The following is a 24,130-nucleotide window of genomic DNA, read 5'->3' as shown; positions in this document are numbered from 1 at the left end:
TAAAAAGTGTTTATACAAAGACCTCGCACCGACAACAATGCATGTTTAAGGCTTTGTGCGGGTTTTTTAACCCATTTCATGAGGATAATGTTCTTTGGTCATCTGTAAACAATATTCATCGCGTAAACAAGAGTCGACACGGGTTGATTCGAGGCTATGAACGTTATTTGGTGCCCATGATATTATTGGGCAATCAAATTACTTGAAAAATACCTGTGGAACAGAAACTAAATATCGAGCTTGATGTTTTCTAACCTCTCTTAAAAAGCGCCTGCTTATGGTCCACAGGGAAGGCAACACGCCTGAATGAACCAAGGATTCTTTCTGTCGAAGATGCTTTATGAGTCGTTTGTCTTCGTTTGAAAGCATGGTGACGAGATTTCCACCATAACTCTGCAAATGAACGTATAATAACACCCTAAGCGAGCATATGGCACTTTTCTAATAAGGAAACAAAATACAGTTCGAGGAAAGCGAAACCGAGGGACTAGGAGAGGAAGCAAATGAAACCCCCCTACATCGCCCAGCGTCACGTCGCCCTCGAGCTGATTTGCCTCGCCACCTAGTGCATTCATTTCACCTCAAAATTCATTTCATCTAGTCTCAGCTCCATCGGACAAATGGAGAAAGAGAAAAGGAGAGACTAAAATAGAGTGTCAGTATCAACCGCGCTTACCCCACAATATTTCTCGGCATCAGTGAAAGTGAAGGAGCCTCCTTTGTACATGTAACACATCTCATCGACTTTAATCCATTCAGGCGGGCAAGAAACTAAGAAGACAATTGATGAGATAAAAAACTGATGAGCTGAAAATTGATAAGCTGTTTTGTATTCTAAATTATGATAAAGTGATGAAAAAAAAACAAAAAACACTTAGCAAAATACGGTTTATTTCGATTTAATTGAGGAAAGAGTTGACAGTTTTAAACATTTTGAGAGGGAATTGATGTTTGAAGTAGCTGAGCAGTATTTTGACACAAAAGAGGTTCATTCTAAGCTGGAAGAGTGAGACATCTAAACAACATAAAAGATAGACTTGGACCTGGAAAGTCCAAAACATATTTACCTGATATAGCTCTTTGAGGTGGTAGCTTGACGAACGGCTGGAACACAACTGTTATGGACAGTCGATAATCCGTTGTCTTATCCATGATCAGAGAAGAAATCAGATTTGGTACATTCTCTCCCCACCAATTAAAAGTGGCGTTTACTGTGATTGAACTCCCTCTCATTGTGGTACTGAATTGATAGCGGTTGTTAGGATTCTGAAAAACGTTTCCATGAATTTCTGCTGTTCCATTGCACAGAATAGTCGCTCCGTAGTTAACATCGAGCCCCCTTGCACCGTTCTTGTACAATGTATTATTTACAAATCGAAGACCAACAGTACTTGTTTGAGAATTATCATACAGCAAAACGTAATGACCGACGTTGCTATAAAAAAAATTTCCTTGAACAATCGCCCATAACTTTATTATGACACAGACGCTATTTGCTTTGCCATCCAAATCTCGTGCAAAGTTTCGAGAAAAATAGTTATTGCTCACGTTAACATTCATATAGGGCCCAGAAACTCCTTCAACGCGTAATATGCCTCCTTTGTTGTACTCTATGGTGTTTGCATGGATATGGCTGACCGGTGGTCTTGTCGTGGACACTTCATTGAGTACTTCGAAATAAATACCTCCATTGTTATTTCCAGCAATGTAGTTATTGACTATTTCAATCACTTGGTTGGAAGCATTGAGGTGAATCGCTCCTGGTATGCTTCCACTTAGGACAGGATTCAGACCATTGTTCGTTACCTGACAACGTTCTACTCTGAAAATATGTCGGCTTTCACTTTGAGTCGTCGTGTAATGTATACCTTGTTTCTCGTTACCACTAAAAACACTTCCGGTTACTTGGTGTACAGTAGTGGCAGCTGTTAAGAAAATGAAATTTACCTTTTTTTGTGTACAGCTCGAGGCAAACAAGCTTCAAGGGAGGTTATCTTAATTTCAGTATTTAATTTCCCGGCTACATTTATCTTCTTCAAGCCTTAATACATTAGTCTGTATACGGATTGGAAATGTCGACTAAAATTATGGGGGAGACATTAATGAATCACCTTCTTTTACTTAGACGTTTACCACATAACGTAAACATCACTTATGGAAAACAATTCCTCACCTGAGGGAAGAAAAGTATCCCCCAGTTTCTTCAACACCAAGCATATACGACCCTAACTGAATACCTGGCTGACCAAAGAACCATTTTTGTCAAAAGCTGGGATGCTTTTTAAAACCTCGCGCACAGCGCCATGCTTATCGACGTTCACCAATTAAAAAATTCCCTAAAACTTAAGGAGGCAATTATTTAGCTGTTACGGTGTAATTTGATTAGCATGTTTTTTGTGAAACACTAAGGATTTCATTAGCTAATGTGCAGTTCTCCTGTAATGTATATGTCAATTTGAAATATATCACAACTTACATGGGTCACAACTGACGAAGGCCAGGTCATCGATTTTAATTATGTTGTAGGACTCTTCATATCCCAATATCACAATCGAGTAACTGGCGTCAGTATAGGGTAGCTCAATCACTATCTTTTTCCAGTCTGTCACGTAATCGCTAATGGACAAGAGCAAGGTCGAATTGTTACTAATGTCTTCTATCAGAAAAATGGACAGCGCTGTTGATGACTTGGAGTAAGGGTCATCCCGCTTGTAGTAGAACACTAAGTAACAGTAATTGTTGTCGCTGGAAATTAATGGGCTGGTAAAGGCACCGTAACCAGAAAACGAGTGTCGCCAAAGATATAGTAATCCCCCTGCGTAAGATATAAATCAAATATGACATTTGATTACGTCTTTGACAGATACTCGCATTTGTTGCTGTTTTAACAATGGTAATTTAAGCAGTGATACTCTTAAAGACAGGGGATGCGACTCGTTACCAAATATCTGATAGAATTTGAGAGGGTGAAATATATGACACCTTAAAGGTTAGTTTCAAAACTTTAAATTGTCTACAGAAAAACATGGGGAGAGCCGAAAAATCCCGTGCTTCTGTTACAGTGTAAGCGCTCATTACCACTTCAGCTGAGATTGCATAGGAATATTCCCCTTCTAGATGAGACAGTATCAACAAGATTTTCGAAAGTTCAAGTCCCGGGTCATAGTTAAAACGAAATCCTCTTTTTGATCGACAACACTGGCATTGACATAGTTTCAAGATTGCTCCTCTCAGCCAATCCTTTGAGAGTACTAGAAGTTGACATGTAGGGCTCAGAGATCAAGATATCAACAAACACGACCTCGATGAGAAAGGTCCTGGCGGAGTATTTTGAATTCCTGAAGCAAAAATGTTCTCAGACGATCAACGCTTTCCGACACTGGCACAATTCCAGCCTTCTCTCTTTGTCATTCAATCGTTTAGTTGTTTGGTCGATTGCCTCCAACTCAGCTGAATGTACACACCCCTGACTTTGTTGCTCCAGCGGGTGCTGATCTGGAAAAACTCAGAGTCCCAATTTTACTTGGGCTGCTGTTCTGATGTCCTTTAACGATCTTTTGAACTTTACGTACAGTTGTTCTCAAGAACTTCCAATTTACTCGATAAGGTAGAACGTTTCACTGAGTCACCCACAGTCCTAAAATCTATTTCTAGGTTTTCGACCGAGAGAACGATATCCATAAAAGCGGCCGGGAGGAAAACGTTTTGTCGACGGAAGGAGTTCTCGGCTCCTCCACCCAACTTCCTACTTCGTAGAACATTCGAGCTGTAACCTATGCCAGCTCATATCCGATCACAAGATAGATGTAAACTTAGGAGATTAACGCAGCCGAATGTCCTCTCTATAATCTTTAAAGTTCAATCTTCTATTACTTATTAAACTCACCATTGCCTCCTGAATAGGTGTGTTCATAGCGACTGTTTCCAACATACCATTTCTTCCTCAAGGCAACTCCTTCAAAATGTGATTTGGGATAGCGTCTCCAGTCACAAAATCCCCGGTCAAATGAGCATGGAATATCTGAGGAAAATTAGGCAGATTTGTTATCAGATCCCATCGTATTGGCACATTCTGCCCATTCACATAATACACTTAGGTGTTACCGAACAGTTGTTAAACAAAGCACAGACGTTACGGTAGCAAATCCAGAATGGGGGTCCGGTAGTCTAAGCCCCAATCCTCTTCAGACATTTGGGTTTTTCATATCACTTGTGCGACACCAAAGTTCTTGCAAATACAGAATCACGAATTTTTCTCAACTTGAAGTATCTAAAATTGCTTTGTCTTTAAATTTTTTTAGCTTGTTTTGGCTCCAGATTGAAAAAATAGTAAAAAAGATCAATGTTTCCTGATTCAAAGTTGGACTCCCACCGCTTCTTTTCAAACTCTCCATGTGCGGCCTGTGCTTTATGTACAGGCAAAGAAAGAAAAAGTGTTGACCATGACAATGATGACGACAATAATTGATAATGATTATGATAACTAAAATGCTGACGTTAACGATAGCGAACACTGACGATAACGATAAAGAGAACGATAGTAATGATAACGAGAGTGATAATAATATTGATAATGGTTATGATAATAATGATAATAATAATAATAATAATAAAAATGAAAATTTTACAGCCACTAACCTTTGATATCAACACGTTGAACTTGCAAAAGCATTTCGCTACTGTACCGTCCCTCAAAGTGGACTGTAAAAGAATCCCACCTGATCAAGTTTCTTTTTAAGAGTAGACCTAGGCTGCTACCATAAGTCCTGAAGATTTCACGTCTATTAGGCAGTTCTATCCGAAAAGATCTTACATTTTTTAGGAGTAGTAGCTGAATAGCAAAACCAGCACTTGCCTCTGTTTGAACTTTTATTTGGCAGGATACCCCTAGATCTGAGAAAGACACGAATGGTGCCCTAAAGTAAACGAATACATCGTGATCCGTGACATTCACCACTTTTTGCGGGGAGCACAGATTAACTTTCCCATATGAAATAGTATTGAACCAATCACCGTAGGCTTCATGAAAACTCAGTCCAAACTCGTTTTTTATCGATTTGACGTTTTTAAGTGTAACATTGTTTTTCGTACTGATAAAATCAGTTCCATTTCCTCCGGTATTAACGAAGGAACTGTTCATTATAATCACCTCTTTTTCTGGGAACAAAACCTTGATACCACCTGATGTGCAGTTAAGAACAGTTACATGATTTACTTCTGGAACGTACTGAATCATTTCAATGGCAGCAACGTTTTGGCCATGTTTCTCGCCACAGTGCTCAATTCTTAGGTGTTTTAAACTTGATGTTGATAGGTTTGAAGTGTTCCAAGCTTCGCGAAGAAATCTTATATTTCCCCAAGGCCTTCCTTCGCCACAGTTCAACACGAGATGACACGACGTGTTGCAGCTAAGGCTTTGGAAAGATATAGAGCATTCTGCTAAATCTAACTCACTTCCTTTACACTGAAGAGCGGCACAAGCATCCCAAGGGCCGGACGATTCGTGATGGGAATGATTGACGGACAATGGTGCTTGATAGCCCAGGTGTTCACATATCAGTTTTACGTCATTAGTTTTATTGCCTTGCGTCTCATTGAAACACAGTGAGGTCCAATTCCAATTGTGTAGTATCTGTACACGTCCTTCCCAAGGGAACTTACCTCCGGCTAATCGAATTTTGAGAAAATCGTCATCTTTTGTAACTTTTGAAAGAGAAAATTTGACAGGTTGATGTACATTTCCGCCCACAAATAGTGAACCAAGAACCAACATGCCAACCCCTGGCATAAATTGCACCTCAACACCAGGATCAATTGAAAGTGAAGCTTCAGGCAGAATAGTGACATCGGACACAACTGTGTAAGGACTTTTCTCTTTTCTTAGAAGAACGTTGGATAATATCCTTCCTCCCAGAAAGCTTTTCGATAGCGCGTTAAAGGTAGTATTTTCTTGCGAACCCTTTATTATGTTTCCTGCATTACTGATGTAAGGACGAAAAACAACAAATGTTTTTTCGTAGTTGTCTTCACCATCAAAGATTCTTTCCTTGACTTTTTCCTCGTCATCATAACCCCAGACGTTTAATGAAGCCTGCATTGTGCTGCTGTGCGAGGAATCTTGGGTGCTTACACAAAGTTCTTTTGAGAAGTCTTGGCTGCCAAATCTGTTGAAACTGATGAAAAATGGTCTCCATTCCGCAAATCCAGAGACTTTTAACTGACAGGTTGGGGAACTTGATGATACAGCCACGTTGTTCAGGAGTGAATTATTCAAAAACGTTACATTCTTAATGCCAGTGTTCACTCCTACAACGTATTCGCACTGGAGAAGAACCATAAATTGTCCTTTATTCGATTTAAGAATGTTGTCAACAATTGCGATGTCCTTACCTATCCTCTGAATCTCAATGACTCCACAATTCAGGCAGCTGTTGTTTGTGAAAACGTTACTTCTTATAGTTGCGCCTGAAGGAGAGGTTTTTCCTATATAAACGGATCTCCCGTAGTTTTGTTTGAAGATGTTTCCTTCTACAATCAAAACTTTTGTGCCTCCTATAATGTCTATGACGCTTTTATCTTGGCAAAAGTTGAACAAGAAACTATTGTTTCTCACAAATAATTCAGGAGTGTAGTATCTATTCGTATAACGCGTAGTCAAAATAACAGGACCTTGAGTGTTATTCAGGAAAAGGTTACCGTTAAATTGCCATGGATTAGAGTGTGGAGACTCGTTAATGTCTATTACAGGGCCTCGGTTGACATAAAATGTACAGTTTGTAAAGGAAGTATGGGATGAACAAGGCAAATTGCAACCATAATAACTACGCGAATAAACAGAAGATGCCTTATTCCATCCAAAAAATATCCTGGTTGCAGTAAGTTTCACTTTGGTATATTTACCATCCAGAAACAGGCCATATCCATTGCTATGGAAAACACCACCATTTTCAATATGGATTGTTTTTTCACCGTTCGTGTCCACATAAAGTCCATTTTCGGTCGAGTTAGAAGCCTTGGTGTTCTCGATATTCACGTTACCTGAAAATGAAGAGAGCTTGATTCCGATCTTGTTTCTAACGAATTGGCAATTCAGCAGCTTCAAGCTGTTAACGTGGGAAAATGCTGTCGACAAGCCATTCTCGGGTGAGTCTCGTACGTCCGTGTTTTCGATTTCAACTATTCCTGCGTTATCTCCACCCAACAAAATTCCACCTTCACTGTTGTGGCTGAAATTGCTTTTGGATATTACAAGGTTTGGTGATCTGATATTCGTCTTTCCACCACCTGTTAGTTGAAAACAAAAATAATTGTTTATGAATACTACTCTGAGCCTTGCAAAACTTTTTTCTGACATAAAGCATGTCTGTGAAAAAAAAGAATTAGAGGAAATTTCCATGGATTGTGATCAATAACTGACTTTTTAATGAATATTAAAAAATTTTCATTGTTTTAATAACATAATCAGATGATGAAAGTGGTTATTAAATAAACTTTAGGCCCTTTGATCACAAAAAAGGATTCCGATCCTTGCAGTGCAACTCTTGCCCACCTACGAGTGCTCGATGCCTACCAGTAAAGAGGTGCATTTGACAGCCTTAATTACAAAATATATTAATACACAATGAAACTCGATCATTCAGATCATGATCAAATTTTAAGAAACATGTTCTTGAAACAACAAACTGGTGATCATCCTCATTGATGACTTGTGTCTTTTTGTTGACATCGTGGAAATCACCAAAGGATCCATATTCAACTACTTTTTCTTGAAATGTTACCACCGATATGATCAATTTCATAATGAAACAGTTTATTTCCTTAAATTTCTGTTTATAGAGGTAATAGGACTAAGTGGAATCCAATTCGGTCTGTAATCATACGAGTGATTAACAAAATCGGATGACCACGAAGGGGGAGTCTGAATTGTTAATCACAAGTATGATTACTGACGGAATCAGACAACACGAAGTCTTGTTGCCATCAATCAAAACTACGACAAAATTTGAGCAAGAAACTAGACATCGGTTATCCCTTTTCATAAAAAAAAAAAACCAAAAGTTAACTCAGCGAAATGTGAGACAACAGCGCGCCCACATGGCGCGATCTGTCTACTTGCACAGATCGCACTGTCTAATTACAAGCATGACGCGTACACCGTCCTATTAGTGCTCAAATTGGACTGGTGACAACAATTTTGTGATAGTTTTGATTAAACTAAAAATTGTGGTAAAATTCTTCCACGGGGAAGAAGAACTGTAAAATTTGCCTTACCCCAACGGTGTGGCTTTGGAGATTTTTTGCAAACAGCGTCCAAATAGGCAGAGGCACGGTTCAAAGCCTGTCGAACCCTGCAGCTTATTTTTGCAATTGCAAAAATTGCAGTCTACCGACGGAGATCACTGCTTAACCCGATATGATTAAAGTAATAGCTGAACTTACTTTTGGTGAGAAACAGTAGGAAATGCACCGTGTCGTCTTTATATGGATATCCATACCCTTTCTCTAGTAGGATTGAGCTATTGCCAGACATCCAAGCAGGACGGCTGTACCAATCTAACATATGGATATCCCAGAGAGTGCCCTTTACCTTGTCTGTTCCATTGTACACGTGGAAAACTGTGTCATATACATTGTGATATATTAGCTGCAATCCTATCGTATATTCTGGTGGAACGGTAATTATGGCCCTGCAAGCTGCTCTGCTCCATAATGTCACAACTAGATAATACACCACACTAGAGTCACTGATAAATGTTTCACTTTCAGTGCATATGTCCACAAACTTCTTCACAGTTGCATCTGCCATTTTTATCACGTGTGTGTTGAGAGCATTCCAGTTGTAACGATACGAAAATCCGTAGCCTTTTGTGTTTACGACATTTGTACTTACAAACTCGATAAATGGAGACTCCAAACGTACTCCATCCGACTCAGTTTTAGCTATTGTTGAATTCTCGATTGTATTTGAATCTTTTAGGGGGTCTGGATACATAATCTGGAAACCAATGGCAGCAGAATTACTCACAAAGACACCGCTGATCACGTGACGTGGGAGATCCACTCTGAAGGCGATTCCGGGGATAGTCAGGTCGTCTCTATATGGAAAACCTGCATAGCGCACCTCGACATCGCTGAAGACGCTTTCCTTTGAAGTCACAGCAAGATGAACGCCAGCCCAGTAAGGAATTTTGCAGCCGACATACAAAACATTTTTTGTGCAGGATGATAATACATTCCAGTTGTTTTTGTTGCAAATGGTTATGCTGTCTCCTTGATCTGTGTTGCATATGACATTATGTAGAAATTCTTTCTCTTTTCCACTTGGGTCATGGTAATAATAGTCCACCGGTTCATATCCCAATTGTCTGCATACTATGTCGTGCTCGTATCCATAGGTACGCATACAAACTGGCATCCACCTGCCGTTGATCCATATTTCAACTACCCCTTCCCACGGAGCAGGACCTCCGTCGAGTCTAATGTCCTGTTGCAATGGTCCTCTTGGAAGGAACTTTACCCGTTCTTTTTTAGTGCCTTTTATGATAACCTTTCCTTGTACTAGGAAAACGCTCTTCAATGGAAATTCTAAAGTGATGTTTCCTTCCATAACCAAAACGCCGTCAGGCAATATTGTAACATCACTGATAACTCTGTAGGCATCAGTTTGGTTTGTAATATTTAATACTTGATTTAATGTTCCTCCTAACTTATTACCTCGAAGAAAACAGAAAGGTCTGACACCATCGTGTAATTTAGAGCTGGTAGAATTGTAGGAATCCAAAAATGGATAATATTGGATCTGTGCAAGTTCCACTCGATCTTCAAAGTCAAACACTCGGTCTTTTATTTTACATTCATCTCTTGTTCCCCACCAGTTTTCTTCCGCAAGAAGAACGTGTTCGCGGTCTTTAAGCAGAGTTGCTAATTCGTGAGAGAACAAAGGATTGATAAACGAATTAAACTTAATGGTAACGTTGCCTCCGTTTACAGCTAAAACTGCCTGCGTTTTAATTCGAAGGTAATTGCTGGAAAACAGGCGGATTCTTTGATTGTCAAAAAACGTGTTGTTTCTGATGGTTACACGGCATTTTGTGGGTAACGTTCCGCAATCAACGAAAAATATGTTCTCCCCTTTATTCTTCAAAAAGATGTTGGATGAAACTTGCAGATTGAAGGGTGAGGAATTCTCATAGGAACACCTTCGCCCATGTCTCACTGTCAGAGCAAGTCCACTGTTCTCGTAATATATGTTATTAGCCAAGACAGCAGATAACACGTACCATTCAGGGCCATAGATATCCAAACCATTTTTTTTGTTTCTCTTTACTTTATTACCAGTGAATAAAAGTCGAACGCTTCTCTGCCACCCATCGTTTCCCCAACCGCAATTAGAAGGATAGATCTTACAACCACCAAGAGAATTATTGAAAATTGTGGAGTTTGAAACCTTAATGATATAGTTCTCCGGGCGTTGATCAAATCTATACGTGAGATAAAAGAGCACACCGTATTGAATGTTCCCTGAAACATTACAGCTTAGAAGATGAACTGATCGAAGACGAGCTGATTCGGTATCTGGAAACCACAATCCGTTTCGTTTGTTGCCACCAGCAACAAAATCCTTTAAGACAACTTCTCCTCCTTGATTTTCTACGTAAAAACCATCCCTGCCGTTACCAAAAGAAGACGAAGACTCTATGTTTATGTTGGTATCCCCAAATTCGAAAGCATAACCAGATCTGTAATTGTTTGAGGTAGAAATCTTCTCTAAGTGAAGTCCTCCTCTTAAAAAGTAGTCAGCGTAAACTCCTTTATTCGAGTTTCCGTCAAATTTACAAGAGCTGAAATTTAATCTGGTATCGGATAATCTCGTAAACAGAGCCCCATTTTGCGAATTTCCAAGAGACAGTACTTCCACTAGTCGAACATAGCAGTAGCGAAATGTTTGTAAATAAACTCCTTCACCGTTACTGTTACGAACAAATTGCGAGTTGTAAATCTTGATTGTGGAGTTGACCTGGTTTAAGATGTGCAATCCTTGACCACCATTTTCTTCAACAAGGCTGTCAGACATTCGGAATGAAAGAGTTCCAGCATCGACTACGATTCCTGACGCTCGGTTTTTCGAGGAATTGACGTCGTTAAATTCTAAAGTACCTGTTGTCTTGGTTATGTAGAGTCCATTGTAGTTGTTCCCTATCACCGTTGTCTGGGAGATTCGAGAATTACCAATCAAGTTGTCAACGGTAATACCGGACTTAGAATTGTTAGAAAAGGTACTGTTAGTTATCACAAGTGATGAAGTCTCGCCTAAAATGATCAAAGGCCAATGGATTAATGTTACGAAGAGCATACATCATCCAAACAAATTTATAGACTAATTGTGGGCAGTCATTTCGTCTTCGTATTGGATAGTTAATTAATTATTTTGGTCGATTCTTTATTGAGTAATTAGCTTACCTATTGACTAACTGACTCAGCGACCGACTGACTGACCGAACGAACCACCCACCGAAAGAACAAGCAAACGACCGAATGAGCGACCGACAGACCGACCGGTCGACTGACTGACGGTCTAGTCAATCAAAGGAAAAAATTGACGAGGTTACTGATGGAGAGGTTACACAACTACCCTTTTGAATGAGTGATGAACTGCTCAAGTGAACAGAAGATAGACCAATTCGTCTCATTTAAAGACATAACTAGAAATAGAGCTACCTTGATCTTCCATAACGACCATTTCCAAGTTGGAACTGCCTTTAGAGTAGAAGGAAAGTTCCAATATAGAAGTAGAACCAGTCTTAAATGTCTTTCCATTGTAGTCCCTTGTGATTCTGTGCAGTCTGGTTTTGATAGCTGTGCTTGCATCGGTAATATTTAGTTCAAATCCACTTCCATTAATTATTCTCAAATACACAGAGATCTTTCTTCCTGGTGAAGCTCTGAAAATCTTAAGAATGCAAATGTTTCTTTTAATTCATTTCTTTCACTGGAAGAGTTTTGATAAAAAAAGGAAGCAACATACAGATAAGTATTTCTCTACGTTAAAAGTTGCGGTTAGTCCTATAGAGCCTGAAACCTGGCTCAACATTTTGATAATTTAGATGTCTTTCACGAATACTTTCCTTTTGAGGAAAAATATCCTAAAAAATAACATTCGAGAGGTGCGAATCGACTTCAATTGACAGATGAAAATGGAAAAAGAGGCATTGATGTAGGTGTTTTCTTCCTGTAGCCTTCGAGGAAACTTATTGATTCCGTCGTTGGCTATTAGTTTTAGATGTCTGAAAACTAGTGTCTGCATATGGGGAGGAATGAAACTCCCCTTAACCAGGGGTTGTCTTTTTGCATTGTGATCTTCATGAAAAATCTTCCCTTCGAATAAAAACCACTACCTATAACAGGGAAGAAGTGTCCTTTCTAATTCAAATTATTTCGATAATCATCAAAATATTTTTTTCCTTCGATTCTCCAAGGATCGCCAAGGATCCAGAACTTTCAGCTCATGGAGACCGCGTTGTTTTCCTCAAAGGATTCGCCTGGTTTGATAGAAAAATTAAATCCCTCACTATTGGAAGCTTGTCGTTCTACCTTGTAAAATCTTGAATGAAATATGTACCAAATGTGACAAAAACCTGTACATTTTAACTAAAGTTCAAGAAACTTGAACCTTGAAGTTGACTAAAAAAAACTGTTTTCGAAAAGGTGTTGGATATTTATAGATATTCTAAAGTTCACATTAGATTGGTTTTGAATTCAAAGCGTACTCCGTAGTTCTTTTTACCAAATCACTCAGACATTTTAACTAAAACACTCGATCCTACCTTACTACAATCAACCGGAAGATGATTTCCAGCGGCATTTAGGAGCAAAGGAAAAGAAGCTTTCTCTGGAATGACAGAACATAGATTCACTGCCAGGCGCTTATAGATAAGGCCTCCTCCAAATCGTGTATTCTGGACTGTGACATTTTCAATGAAAACATAACCACAGGAGCTCTCGATGTTCACACCAGCCAGCATAGGCCCGAGGATAGAAGAATCGACTACGGCCAAGGGTTTGGCAAGTTCTTTTATATTTAAGCCGGAGGCGCAATCGTTGATTCTAACATTTAGTAAATCTGGAGCGCTTTTCACGGCATTTACCGCCTCGAGAGCATTCTCAATGTCCACGTGCTCAAGAGAAGAGCTTCTTTTCATCTCAGAGGAATTCGTCGGCTCGAAGTAAATACCTTTCCAGTAAAAAATCTCGGCCAAATATGGCAAGAGAGTGTCACATTCAATGCCAACGTCCCGGCTGTGACCTGAGATAGATGTTGTTGCGATGGAAAATAAAAGGGTTTAAAATAGAAATGTGGTTAGTGGCTTAAAAGAAGCCGATTTTGTAGTTTGACGCTTTTACTGACGAAAGTCCTCACTGAAATGATTTCTGGGGACCTCGACACAACCTCTTCCTCTCTTGATCTATGCTCTGTTTCTCTAAACATTAATAAAATTGTATTAGGGTTTCAAGTCGGGTGGGTGAGTTGGCCATTCAGGATAATTTTATGTTCATATGGAGACTAAGGTCACCCACCTGATAGCCATACGAAGTGTTCAGCTTCATAGTGCAAAAATTTCATATTATCACAAGAAATCCAAATTTAACGCAGCCTGGTGTCCACGAAGATCAAAAGAAAGTTAAAACAGAGCGTACACCAAGCATTCAAATGCCTAACGAAGTGACTAACATCTAATTTTTCCTCACAACATCACCACTGAATCACACATTAATATCACAAGAATAAACGAAATGATAACCAACTGAAGAAACTCCTGACTGTTAGACTAATTCTCCCTGTCAGCACCTTAGAGCACTTTGTACAGAGAACAGAATGGAGAATATGAATAATGATGTTTTCTCGAAGGAAAGGTTGTCTCCGGTACCCGGTTCCACAGAAAGGTGACTAAGACGTTGAAAAGCCGAGCATTTGTCACCTGTACTTGATTACTAGTGAGAAAAGTATTTCAGTTACACTTTTTTTGCTGCCCGTAGGGGCCATCTTGCTTTCAAACACGAGCGAAAGCTTCTCTTAGTTCATGAATTAAATAGACTTTACCCGACCAGATGTGAGGGCATATTGTTATATAGTTTTGTCGGTAATCACTTGCTTTGCGGCCAGAAAGAGAATTTTTCCATGGAGAGGCACATTCGGCAAACAGCAAAAGCATTGTTTAGGACTAAAATGAACTTACCACAGGAAGATAGCGTGTAAGAACAATCCCATAGACTCTTTTCAGTTCCTTTACAGCCAACTGTCTTCATCATCACGGGGCCGCTGCCGGGATCATAGTAATACCGCTTTCCCCTAAGGAATCCAAGATGTCTGCAGGCCACGTGCGTGTCTGTGAGATCCCAAGATCCCCAGTCGTTGCAGACAGTCCCCCACCTTCCATTATACTGCAGCTGAAGGCGCCCGTTGTTGTAGGACGATCCATCTATAAGTCTTATCCCGTGACTGTAGAATAAAGCCCCGTCTGTTTTATTGCAAAAACTTGTTTCTCCACAGGGAACCGCTCGGAAAGTTATTCTTTGCGAAGGTGTCCCTTTTGCGTGAAATGATCCACGAACACGAATCCCCACAGATGGAACAAAATTCACAATTGCACCAGGTTCTATAGTTAGAGTGGCATTTTCTGGGACCACAAGGTCACTGGTGACCAAGTATGGCCCATCTGCACGCGCAAGGGTCTGGTTACCAATGACAGTGCCATTCAACTGTAGTGAAATATTTATCTCGCTCTCACAAAGTCTATATCCGAGAAAGATGGCCAATAGAATGCAGTATTTTAGAAACATCGTGTCTACTCTGGTCTATTTTTACGGAAAGAATGAACTGGAATCAATAGACATAAAAGTTCATCTCAAGACGAAATAAACATTTATTTCCCAAATGTTCACCTTTTTAAATGCTGTCACAGACCCTTCGTAGCGTAGCATAATTCGTATCTCAACTTTTACGTTGCTAGCTTCGCCAAATTACGGTAGGGGAGTGCAGGGAAGGGGGAGCGGGGGGGGGGTAATCTACCCTCCTTTTACCCTGCATTTGTACGTCCGATGAATTCGACACCTTTAAGAATTAGAGAGAAGGCGACTATATGTCCAAGCTAGGTAGTTGGCGCTCTCAAATTGATGGGAGTCAAGCGACACATCCCTATCTACAGGGAAATTGTGCATTGGTGGCAGAGTCGCGAAAGATTTGGGACGAAAAATTAAAGTTAGAGAAACTAGTTCCTGCGATCGGGACCAGAGGTTTTTTTGCGAGTGCTCTGTTTTGTCTAAGGTATAAACTAAGTTTCCTTAAATACTCCGAGTTGAACCTGAACTTGATGTCATATTCCGCATTAAGAAAAAATGATATGACGCCTTAAACATTAATTGCGTGACTGGAGATCATTCACTAAAGAAAAGGTAGCCCAAGAAAGTTTCTAAATCATTTAGCTCGGTACGAGATACATTATTCATTTGGTTAAAAGTGTGGAACAATGAAAAATTCTGAGTACCCCACGAGCAGTCATACCCCAGAATTTCTAGCGGTAAATCAGAATTAGCTTTACATCTGTACCTCGCTAAACAATTGAGAAACGGTTCGTTCAGGTAAATTATTTTCTGTGTTGTCTCGAGTGACTTTGCGGGATTTTGGGACGGTTAATTCCCCACTTTGCAAAGGAAAAACACAAGGCGCGCAACTTCTAGGACCGTCAGGGCCGAAAGTCTCCAGAACTTCGCCGAAATTCTTTCGCTTCCAAATGTCGCTCACCTCCCAGCTTCGGGTACGTTAAAAGTCGATAAACGTGTAAGAGCCAAACCAAAAATCAGTGCAATTTCCCGCCTCTAACCACCTCAAAAGCGTGCCCGATTTCCGACATTCGCTCATCATCTGCCGTCAACAGATGATGTGACCGAAGAGGTTCGTCACAATCCCTTCGATTAACCTTATTAAATTTCAAATTAATCACTAACTGAGCTCAGATTTCACCCGACCCTCCCCACTCCAGTGCATAATGTGTTGGTCGAAAGACGGTACAAACCAGCCCTGGCGTGGAGAGGGTAAGTGAAATTATTTATCTTTCCGTCATCAAGCGGATTTTGGGGATGAAATGATACGATTTGCGGAATTTATGAAACATTTCTCGAGATCTCTCGCGTCTTGCCGAGATCGATCGCTGCAAATTACAAAAAATGTAAGCGTTCAGCTAGCGTATCAAATAACTGACGTCACGCGACCTCAAACCCACAGGGTTTTCGGGGCTGTCCTGGTGTACCGGTACACGAGGGAATTCCTATTGTTTTCATATCCATACATGGAGTTGTGACGCAGTTCGACTAGCAACTAGCTCACAAGAAACAGATATCATCACTGCTCAATGATTACCTCTGTATAAATGTTTCACGTTGGGACGCCGGCGCAACCTTAAGCTCGTCCAACTTCACACTGACTGAAGTGCAACGCTGTCCAAGTGACACAATGAGGTCATTGTGAGTAATTCTGGGACAAGCAGCGCTATCACACAGCAGCGCGTTACTCCTGTTTCTTGTATTTAAAACTCGATCTAAGAACTAAGAACTAACTTCTAGCGTCATTAATCTGTATTTCTGTTCGATGCTTTGGTAATTGTGCCATATCAGTAGCCACACGCAGTCTTAGGCGACCAAATTTTTTTTGGTAAGGAATCTTTGAGAGCTGACTGGCCGTTACAAGAATGCGAACATCACTTACTCCCTTCTGTCACGCAATGTTCAAAGCTCATTGACACTTTTCGTTATTTCGTTGATAATTAGTTTCCATGGAGGCAAAAATAGGTAATAATGAGACAGGAAATCCCGACAGAGATCCATATTGGCTTTACCAAGTCGAATACAATCAGGAGCAGTTTAGTAAATTGAGGGCTCAGTGAATACATAAGACAAACACGAGCAACCGCTAAAAATGCACCGGTCTCAATTTCCTTTGTTGTCTCAATTGTTCGGCGAGAAAATCAGAAGTAGCTTAGTGTCTGCGCCTTTCCGAACTATCTAGAAATGGCCATTTCACTCAGGAAATATTAAAGTATTTTTGGAAATATCTCGAACTGTGCATCGTTTAGTGATGTACAGAACTTTACCGAAGAACGGAGACTGCGTTGCAATTTCCGGTTGTGTCCTCGTGTACCGGTACACAAAGGAACGAAACATTAACGAATGCGTCACAACTCCATGTATGGATGTGAAAACAGTAGGAATTCCCCCGTGTACTGGTACACCAGGACAGCCCCCAATTTCCGCTTCGAAGCGGGCCGAGGACAGATATAAATACTCGAATCAGTTGTAAAAATTAATGCAGAATTATGCCCCTCTGAAATCCGTATAGAGTTAGTCTTTCCAATTTGCCACCCCTCTAAGGATACTTTTTCGTTAGTCTGTTCTCGGAACAATCGAAGTCGATCACTAATTTCCTGGGGGCAACAACAAATCAAGAAATAAAGTGGAAATCTCGGTGCTGACCTCATTATTTCTGCTTAACTTTGGAAGTGGCTTGGTTTCACATACGTTCGAATTCATTCATAGAGGTCCATGCACACGCACTATGCTACTGTCATTAGTCTTGTAAACAACAAAGATAAAAATGCTTATGCGCTCGGTGAAGAAACAGATTCCCGTGCATAAGCGAGTATGGCGCTAAAGTATGTCAACATGTTATCGACAAAAATTTTGGTCTTTTATGCATAAATCAGATTCGGAACGAAATTTATTGCAGCCACCAGCCGCAAGTAAAAAAGTGATTAAAAGCGACTTCAACAAGGACAACTGTAGCCAGTTTTCACTCCGTCTTAGGCACTGATTCTGGGAAATTTGGTTGATAGATTCCACGAATCCTAAGCACCAATTTGTCCACATACGTTCCAATGTACTTTCCGTTTGTCAAGAACTGTAACTGACTTACAATATATTCCAATTACATTAAATAGATAAAAACATAAACCCAAAATGAATAAAAGCAGGATAATTTCCATCTACAAATGAACGTCTCCCTTGGTAAATGGTAAAGATTGTCCACAAGTAAGCTCTGAACACACGCCGTATAAGTCAGACCACTCTGCCTTTCATCAATTTTTCCTAATGGTTACAGACGAAAAAAGGGACTTGTTTTCCCGTAATTGGAGAAATATGTCAACTCTGAAGCTTGATACAAAACAACACAGACGAAAAATGACAACGAATTAATATCATCTCAGAAGTAGCACACGTTTGATAATCCACGAATGTCGTGATATTCATACAATTATGTAATATTTTACATGGGAGCTTTGCGACTGAAAATTGCAATTTCTCTCGATACCTTTCGCCTTTTCTTCTACTAGTGAGAAATTGCATCTTCGAAAATCCGCTATACAGTTCTATTGTGGGAAATGCCTTAAAAGGAATCAAACGAAAACTGTCGTAGATGATCAAAGCTGGTTTAACTTTCGGGCGAGTATAGAAACCCGCATATCAGCAGTAACAAATGGTAGTTCAATTTGAAATTATTGGTTCGTCGCTTTTCCCTTGGTGATCGACTAAAATGTACGATGATCAATATAAGAAAGGCGAAATCAACGTTGTGCGCTTGAAGAATTTCTCTAGGGAACCGTAGTTCTTAAGAAGCAAGTGACCTTATAAAGCAATTCCCGGAAATGTAGCCTTTGCTATGTCTCGCTTGTTTACAAATTACGAAGGCAAACTACGGGGAAAGTATATTTCAAGCCATCGAATATCATTTATATTTTTAATTGAAAACCTCAGCGTGATAGTGCAAAGATCACAAGTTACGTTGATCCAGTGCATGCTACCTCAAATTCAACAGTTTCCTCGTAAACACGAGGTGACCTGTATGTCTCCAAATATGATTAACAAGTCTTTCTAATCTCAGAAACTCACTCGATCTCAATATTCAAACACACGTGTCAATCATAAAACTTTTAGGTCTCTGCCATTTCTTTGGATTTCTTTTTCTACAGAGTATATTATTTGACAATTTGTTCTCTCCGCTGATCATCTTCGCATCACACAATGAGTTAGTCCACGAACATTGAATGTTACAAAATTGGACGTAGTGTCTTTGTTAGTCAAAAGCTGTGACCTCTTTTCTTGTGATTGAGCAGCAATTGTTTATTTCAGCCCTGAGGATACCTTGCTGTAAACCGTAAGTAAAATACTCCGTGTGATTAAAATACTTCGTGTAAAGAAGTATAATAACTTGTTCCTATAGATAAAGTACTTCGTCCTAAGCGCCTTGAAAGTGATCCAAATAGAAGCGAGGCCTCCAGGGAATGGAATCATTGGAAAATAACGTTCGACAACTTCGTAGCATTTTTCGTAGCATGCCATGAGCATAAACTGTATTATAATTCATTATCATTCTGGAGAGCATTAAGAAAACGAGAAATGACAAAAATGACAAAAAGTAGTCTCAAAAATTCAAAAAATATATATTTTAACCCAACGAAGTGATAAATATACTGATTACGTTTGACAATGAAGGGAAAAGAAGTAGTAAATATCCAATTCTTGTTAGACGTGCAGAATTAACATATAAACAAGCCCTTCTATGGCAAAAAGCAAAAGCATTCTGAACATCTATCTTGTCGAAAAAGAAATTTGTTATTGACTACACAAGTGTGTGAGAAAGGTTTGCAAACGTAGACATTGTGAGCAGTTCACGAAATGCCCAACTGTCCAACTACAGACACGAGAGTGGTTTCTTTCCCTAACGTTTTTCTCTACATTCTTTTCTGTCAGCGGATTCGATTTCTTTCCAGACGGCAAGATTTCTAAGTAAGAAATTTCCCAAAACATCTTTTGGCGTAAGGTCAAGTATCTTTTCTGAGTGATATCAAGGGTCGCCTTGGAACATTTGGTAGTTCTAAGAAATCAAGCGATTCATGAAAAGACATTACCGAGAAATGATTAAAAAATCTCAAATTCAAAACACTACGAAGACAAATAAACTGCTTGAAAAAGGATCAACAATGTTATGATGTTTCTGGCTCTTGTAGTGTAGAATACGAACCTGAGCAGATTATAAATGAGTAACGCCAAAACAGTACGGTTTCAAGTACTGCCTGCTTGACTAGCTGCATTTGTCATCAGCGGAATAGACTTTCAGGAATCTATGGCCCTTCAGATTATAACAGAGAATGAGAAGGGCTGAAAAGCATTATACACGGTTTCATCCAATTGACTTTTTGGTTTACGAAAATAAAAAGAAATTAAAAAGAAACAAACATGAAAGATACCTGAGCTGCTTTTCAACCAAACAATCAGGTTTCACCTCAAAACAAATTTCTTGTTTTTAAATTAAAAAATAAACCGAATTGAAAATAGAAAGCTCTACTATTTGCGACCTCTAGACCAGCAAAAATGCAAATCCAGTGTTTCATAAGATGTCTTCAACGAGTTTTTCATCATCAAGCGACAGTCGCGGATTCTCTTTCTCGTCATCTGGGCTTTGGGGGTCAAAAAATCCCAAACGAGCATAATAAATTAATTTGTAAGGTCAAGGTCAAGCTTCCAAACTTGATTGAGAAATAGTTGCAAAACTCTTACAAGGTTATCTGGCAACTTAATAACAATAGAGGGTTCTTTGGATAAGATTTACGAGTTTGATGGAAACTTCTGAACCTTTAGGAATCATTATAATGACATAGTACGACGTTTCTCGATTTCATCCTTCTTGTCTCCGAACCTGACACACAAAGCAAGAGCAGTTGGACCTCCCCTTACATTTTGCTATTTGTTTCATTATATGTATTTGGTATGGGCATCTTTTTTTCGTCCTTTTTTTCTATGTTCCCTTACCTTTAATAGCGCTTAGCAGATAATAAATGGAAGAACACGTATTAATTAATTTGTATCTTTTGCAAGTTTTAAGCAGTAAAGTGGCCATCTTGTGGGGCCAAATTTTATCCAAACCCAGACATGCTGGTTTTGCAGCGTTCTTGCTAACGAAGCTTGTCTATGAACCGAAAAATCGACGAGATTTCTCCTCCGCCGCAACGAGGGAAGCAAACATCAATACTTTTACAGCTCCTTCTCACAAACATTTAAATTGGGTCCTAACTATTCAGAGTAATTCATGCGCCATTTTGCTGTTTATTTAAAACAAGATAATGGACAGACGGTGGCACCATTTGGTGTTATGAGTACATCTGAAATAGCTTTGTATTCTGCTCATGTATCTTTTAACACTGCTGGGAAACAGCCATTTGAGAAAGTTCACATTCAAGACTTTTTGGAAGGGGCAGCAAGCAACAGTAAACATGGAGGAGATCTCACTGCTGACCCATTTCATCGGCCTCTGCCGTCTTTTTCACAGACACTTAAACCACTCAATTGAATTCGAGAGCTTTCATGCTCAAGCTTTAAACGAACTGAGCACTGTGAATATCAAAGAAGGAGATATCTTTCCCGAAAAGCTCTCTTCAAGTGATACCTGAGGAAGTTTTCTTCACCGAGCGCTGAAACGAGTCTGAAAAGTCTGTCAACATACTTAACAATACTTGCATTAATGCCTTTGTTTGTTACTCGTAGAATTCAGCTTTGGACATTGATTTCTATGCAGCCACTACTAATAGTGTGAATAGATATGATCTCAAGAAGGACTGCTGTTGCGATGTGTCTTGTAAACTCAGATGATTTTGCGAAATTCCATCTAACGTTTCCACGAATTCTGAATAGAACTTTGCACATGCAATCATGTTGCACTCGGTTCCTTTCAATTATTTCTTGATTTTCGTCATTTAGAACCACAAGTTACAATGCTTTTCAATGGTATCAGATGTAAACAAATACTATTCTAGAATTAACAAAGTAAAATCATTTTCTGCGAGTTCGAAAATCAACAACTCCCGTGGCAAATGGCAAAGAATGTCTACAACATTGCTCTGTGCCCATGAGATGAGAATCCAAAGTGTCACTATCATATAGCTAGAGACGAAATTAATGGACTAGTTTTCCTTTAGCTGGGACACAATATCAATAATGTAGCATTGTGAAAAACATTCCAAACGAAAAAAATAAGACACCATCTTATCTTTTCTCAACAAGCGTTTGCTGTACCACCATTGAGGTATAATGGCTGTGCCGCCATTGAGGTATAATTACGCAACGTGCAGCATGTGATTTTCGATGAAACATTGCAGTTATCCTTGCCGCTTGTGGCGTTTTTCTCAGTGAAAAAATAACATCTTAGAGTACCTTCTATGTAATTCTATCCTTTTATGGTAGAAGATAGAAGATGCCAAAAAAATAGTCAAACAAACGCAATCAAAGATAGTATAATTTTCGGGCGAATGTAGACACCACACATCTGTAGTAAACGCAGGGTAGTTCATGTTGCAATCATTGGCGCGCTGTTTTTTTTTTCCTTTACATTCGACTTGAATCCACGATGACCGTGTTTTAAAAGGTTAATGTAATTTTTCTCATTAGGAAAGGTTATTTCTGGGATCTGTAGTTCTTAAGAAACGAATGACCTTATGTTTCTATTCCCGGAAACGTTGCCCTTTTTCTGAGATTAATTGATGTGTCTCGTTTGTTTGCGAAGACAAGAAACTATGATAAACGCACATTCAAAACCGTCGATGAATGCGCTCATAGTGCAGCGGTTACACTTAAATCATGTTCGCTTTTGATTCAAAGCTAAAACTGGAGCAGTCGATTCGCTACAACCCCAGGCATCAGTCAGTTTCCTCCCAAAATCTTCAGACGTCAAGTGTTTATCCAAATTCACAAAATCTGTCTGATCTCCGGGAAATTCATTCGAACTCAGTATTCAGACACGCTTTTTAATCATAAAACTTCTGAGTGACTGCCCTGTTTTTATCCTTTCCTCAATACATGGTATATTTTTTTCGTGTGTGGGTCAACTGTGAACTTGAGGCACAAATCAAATAAAATTTCACGTTACTTTCACGGTTTGTTCTACACGCTAGTCATCTTTGTATTACATGAGTTAGTCAACGAACACTAAAAATTACAAATCAACCTCACATCTTTGTGCTATAAAAGTTATACTGGAGAAAATCCACTCCATCTCCATTCCTTTCGAACCTCGTTGGATAATGGAAAATACCCATGGACGAAATTGAACTGAATTATTTCGTTGCTATATAAGAAGCTTTCTCCAAGTTTCTTTGCGCGACGCGTCTAGTTAATACAGAAAATGTAAAAACTTACGTAAACTATCCTCCCTGTTTCAGAAGCTCAGAAGAAACAAATATCATCGCCGCCCAATGATGAGTTTTGAGTTGAGAACTTCTCGCTTGGGTAAGTAACCTCAAAAATCTTCCAATAGCATCCCACTGCGTGAAAGATATATACTGTTTGAGTGACACAGTGACGTCACGTAATTCTGGGAAAGCGGCAGCCATTGAGTCTAGAGGAATTGTTTGGTATATTACCGATCGATGATTTTTTTTCAAAAACCAACAACTACGTCAACAGCGAAAACAAAATGGTTCTGCTTCGTACAATTCTTTCTTCAACGTAATAATGTGCATGGTAAGTTCTGTTTCTCGTGATTTCTATTCTTGCCGAGAGCATTTTAATTTTGAATATTTTTTGGCCAATATTTTGAAACTTGAGACATGAAACACTGCACTAAAAAATTGCACGCGAACTTGACGATGTAACGTATCGTGTTTTATTATTCTTAGTACCGAAAGACAAATGATGAAGAAAACATACAGAATTTGAAAATAAATAAGCTTTTCTCTACGAAAAAAAAACGCATTGACAAGGGAAGAAAAACATAAAAAAATTAGATCCTACAGGCTCACCTATGATAGATCGTACAGATCTCGTTAATGTTCGGGTCAGGCACGATGACATTTCTGGTTATCTTCTCCTTTTCTCGGTAAAGTGATTTTAATACAAATTATTTGTTCTCAGAAATCATTCCTATCATACTGCGTTATTAGATCTACGAATCTGACATTTTTTAAGTTTACTAGCGAACAGGTATCAGAACAAATATATGGGCATTTCTTCTCGCAACTCTTTCACAACCGGCCAGGTTATGGTTGCGGGTTGTGGTTATCTTGCCAACATTATAAACGCACGGAAAACATGT

The 24,130-nt window shown here is 39.3% G+C and overlaps 2 protein-coding genes across 2 annotated transcripts in view; both read right to left on the bottom strand.

Annotated features, from left to right (window-relative positions):
- Positions 1-8,560, bottom strand: part of LOC136284234 (uncharacterized) — a 29,270-nt gene extending 20,710 nt beyond the window's left edge. The window contains exons 1-7 of the mRNA XM_066174086.1: positions 8,440-8,560; positions 4,639-7,284; positions 3,887-4,021; positions 2,477-2,815; positions 1,068-1,925; positions 677-771; positions 256-393 (exon numbers count right to left, since the gene is read on the bottom strand). Coding sequence (XP_066030183.1) covers positions 256-393; positions 677-771; positions 1,068-1,925; positions 2,477-2,815; positions 3,887-4,021; positions 4,639-7,284; positions 8,440-8,560 — 4,332 coding nt within the window. The remainder of the gene's footprint in view (positions 1-255; positions 394-676; positions 772-1,067; positions 1,926-2,476; positions 2,816-3,886; positions 4,022-4,638; positions 7,285-8,439) is intronic.
- A 23-nt stretch (positions 8,561-8,583) lies between these two features.
- On the bottom strand, positions 8,584-14,979 carry LOC131798747 (protein bark beetle-like). The gene is made up of 6 exons (XM_059116415.2): positions 14,941-14,979; positions 14,235-14,853; positions 12,825-13,303; positions 11,719-11,950; positions 8,675-11,310; positions 8,584-8,592 (listed from the first exon to the last, which is right to left on the bottom strand). The coding sequence occupies exons 1-6, from the start codon at positions 14,977-14,979 to the stop codon at positions 8,584-8,586; spliced, it is 4,014 nt and encodes a 1,337-aa protein (XP_058972398.2).
- Positions 14,980-24,130: the final 9,151 nt, after the last annotated feature.

Source organism: Pocillopora verrucosa, chromosome 11 (assembly GCF_036669915.1).
Source record: "Pocillopora verrucosa isolate sample1 chromosome 11, ASM3666991v2, whole genome shotgun sequence".
NCBI classification, from domain to species: domain Eukaryota; kingdom Metazoa; phylum Cnidaria; class Anthozoa; order Scleractinia; family Pocilloporidae; genus Pocillopora; species Pocillopora verrucosa.
This window is presented reverse-complemented; position numbering and strand designations above follow the sequence as displayed.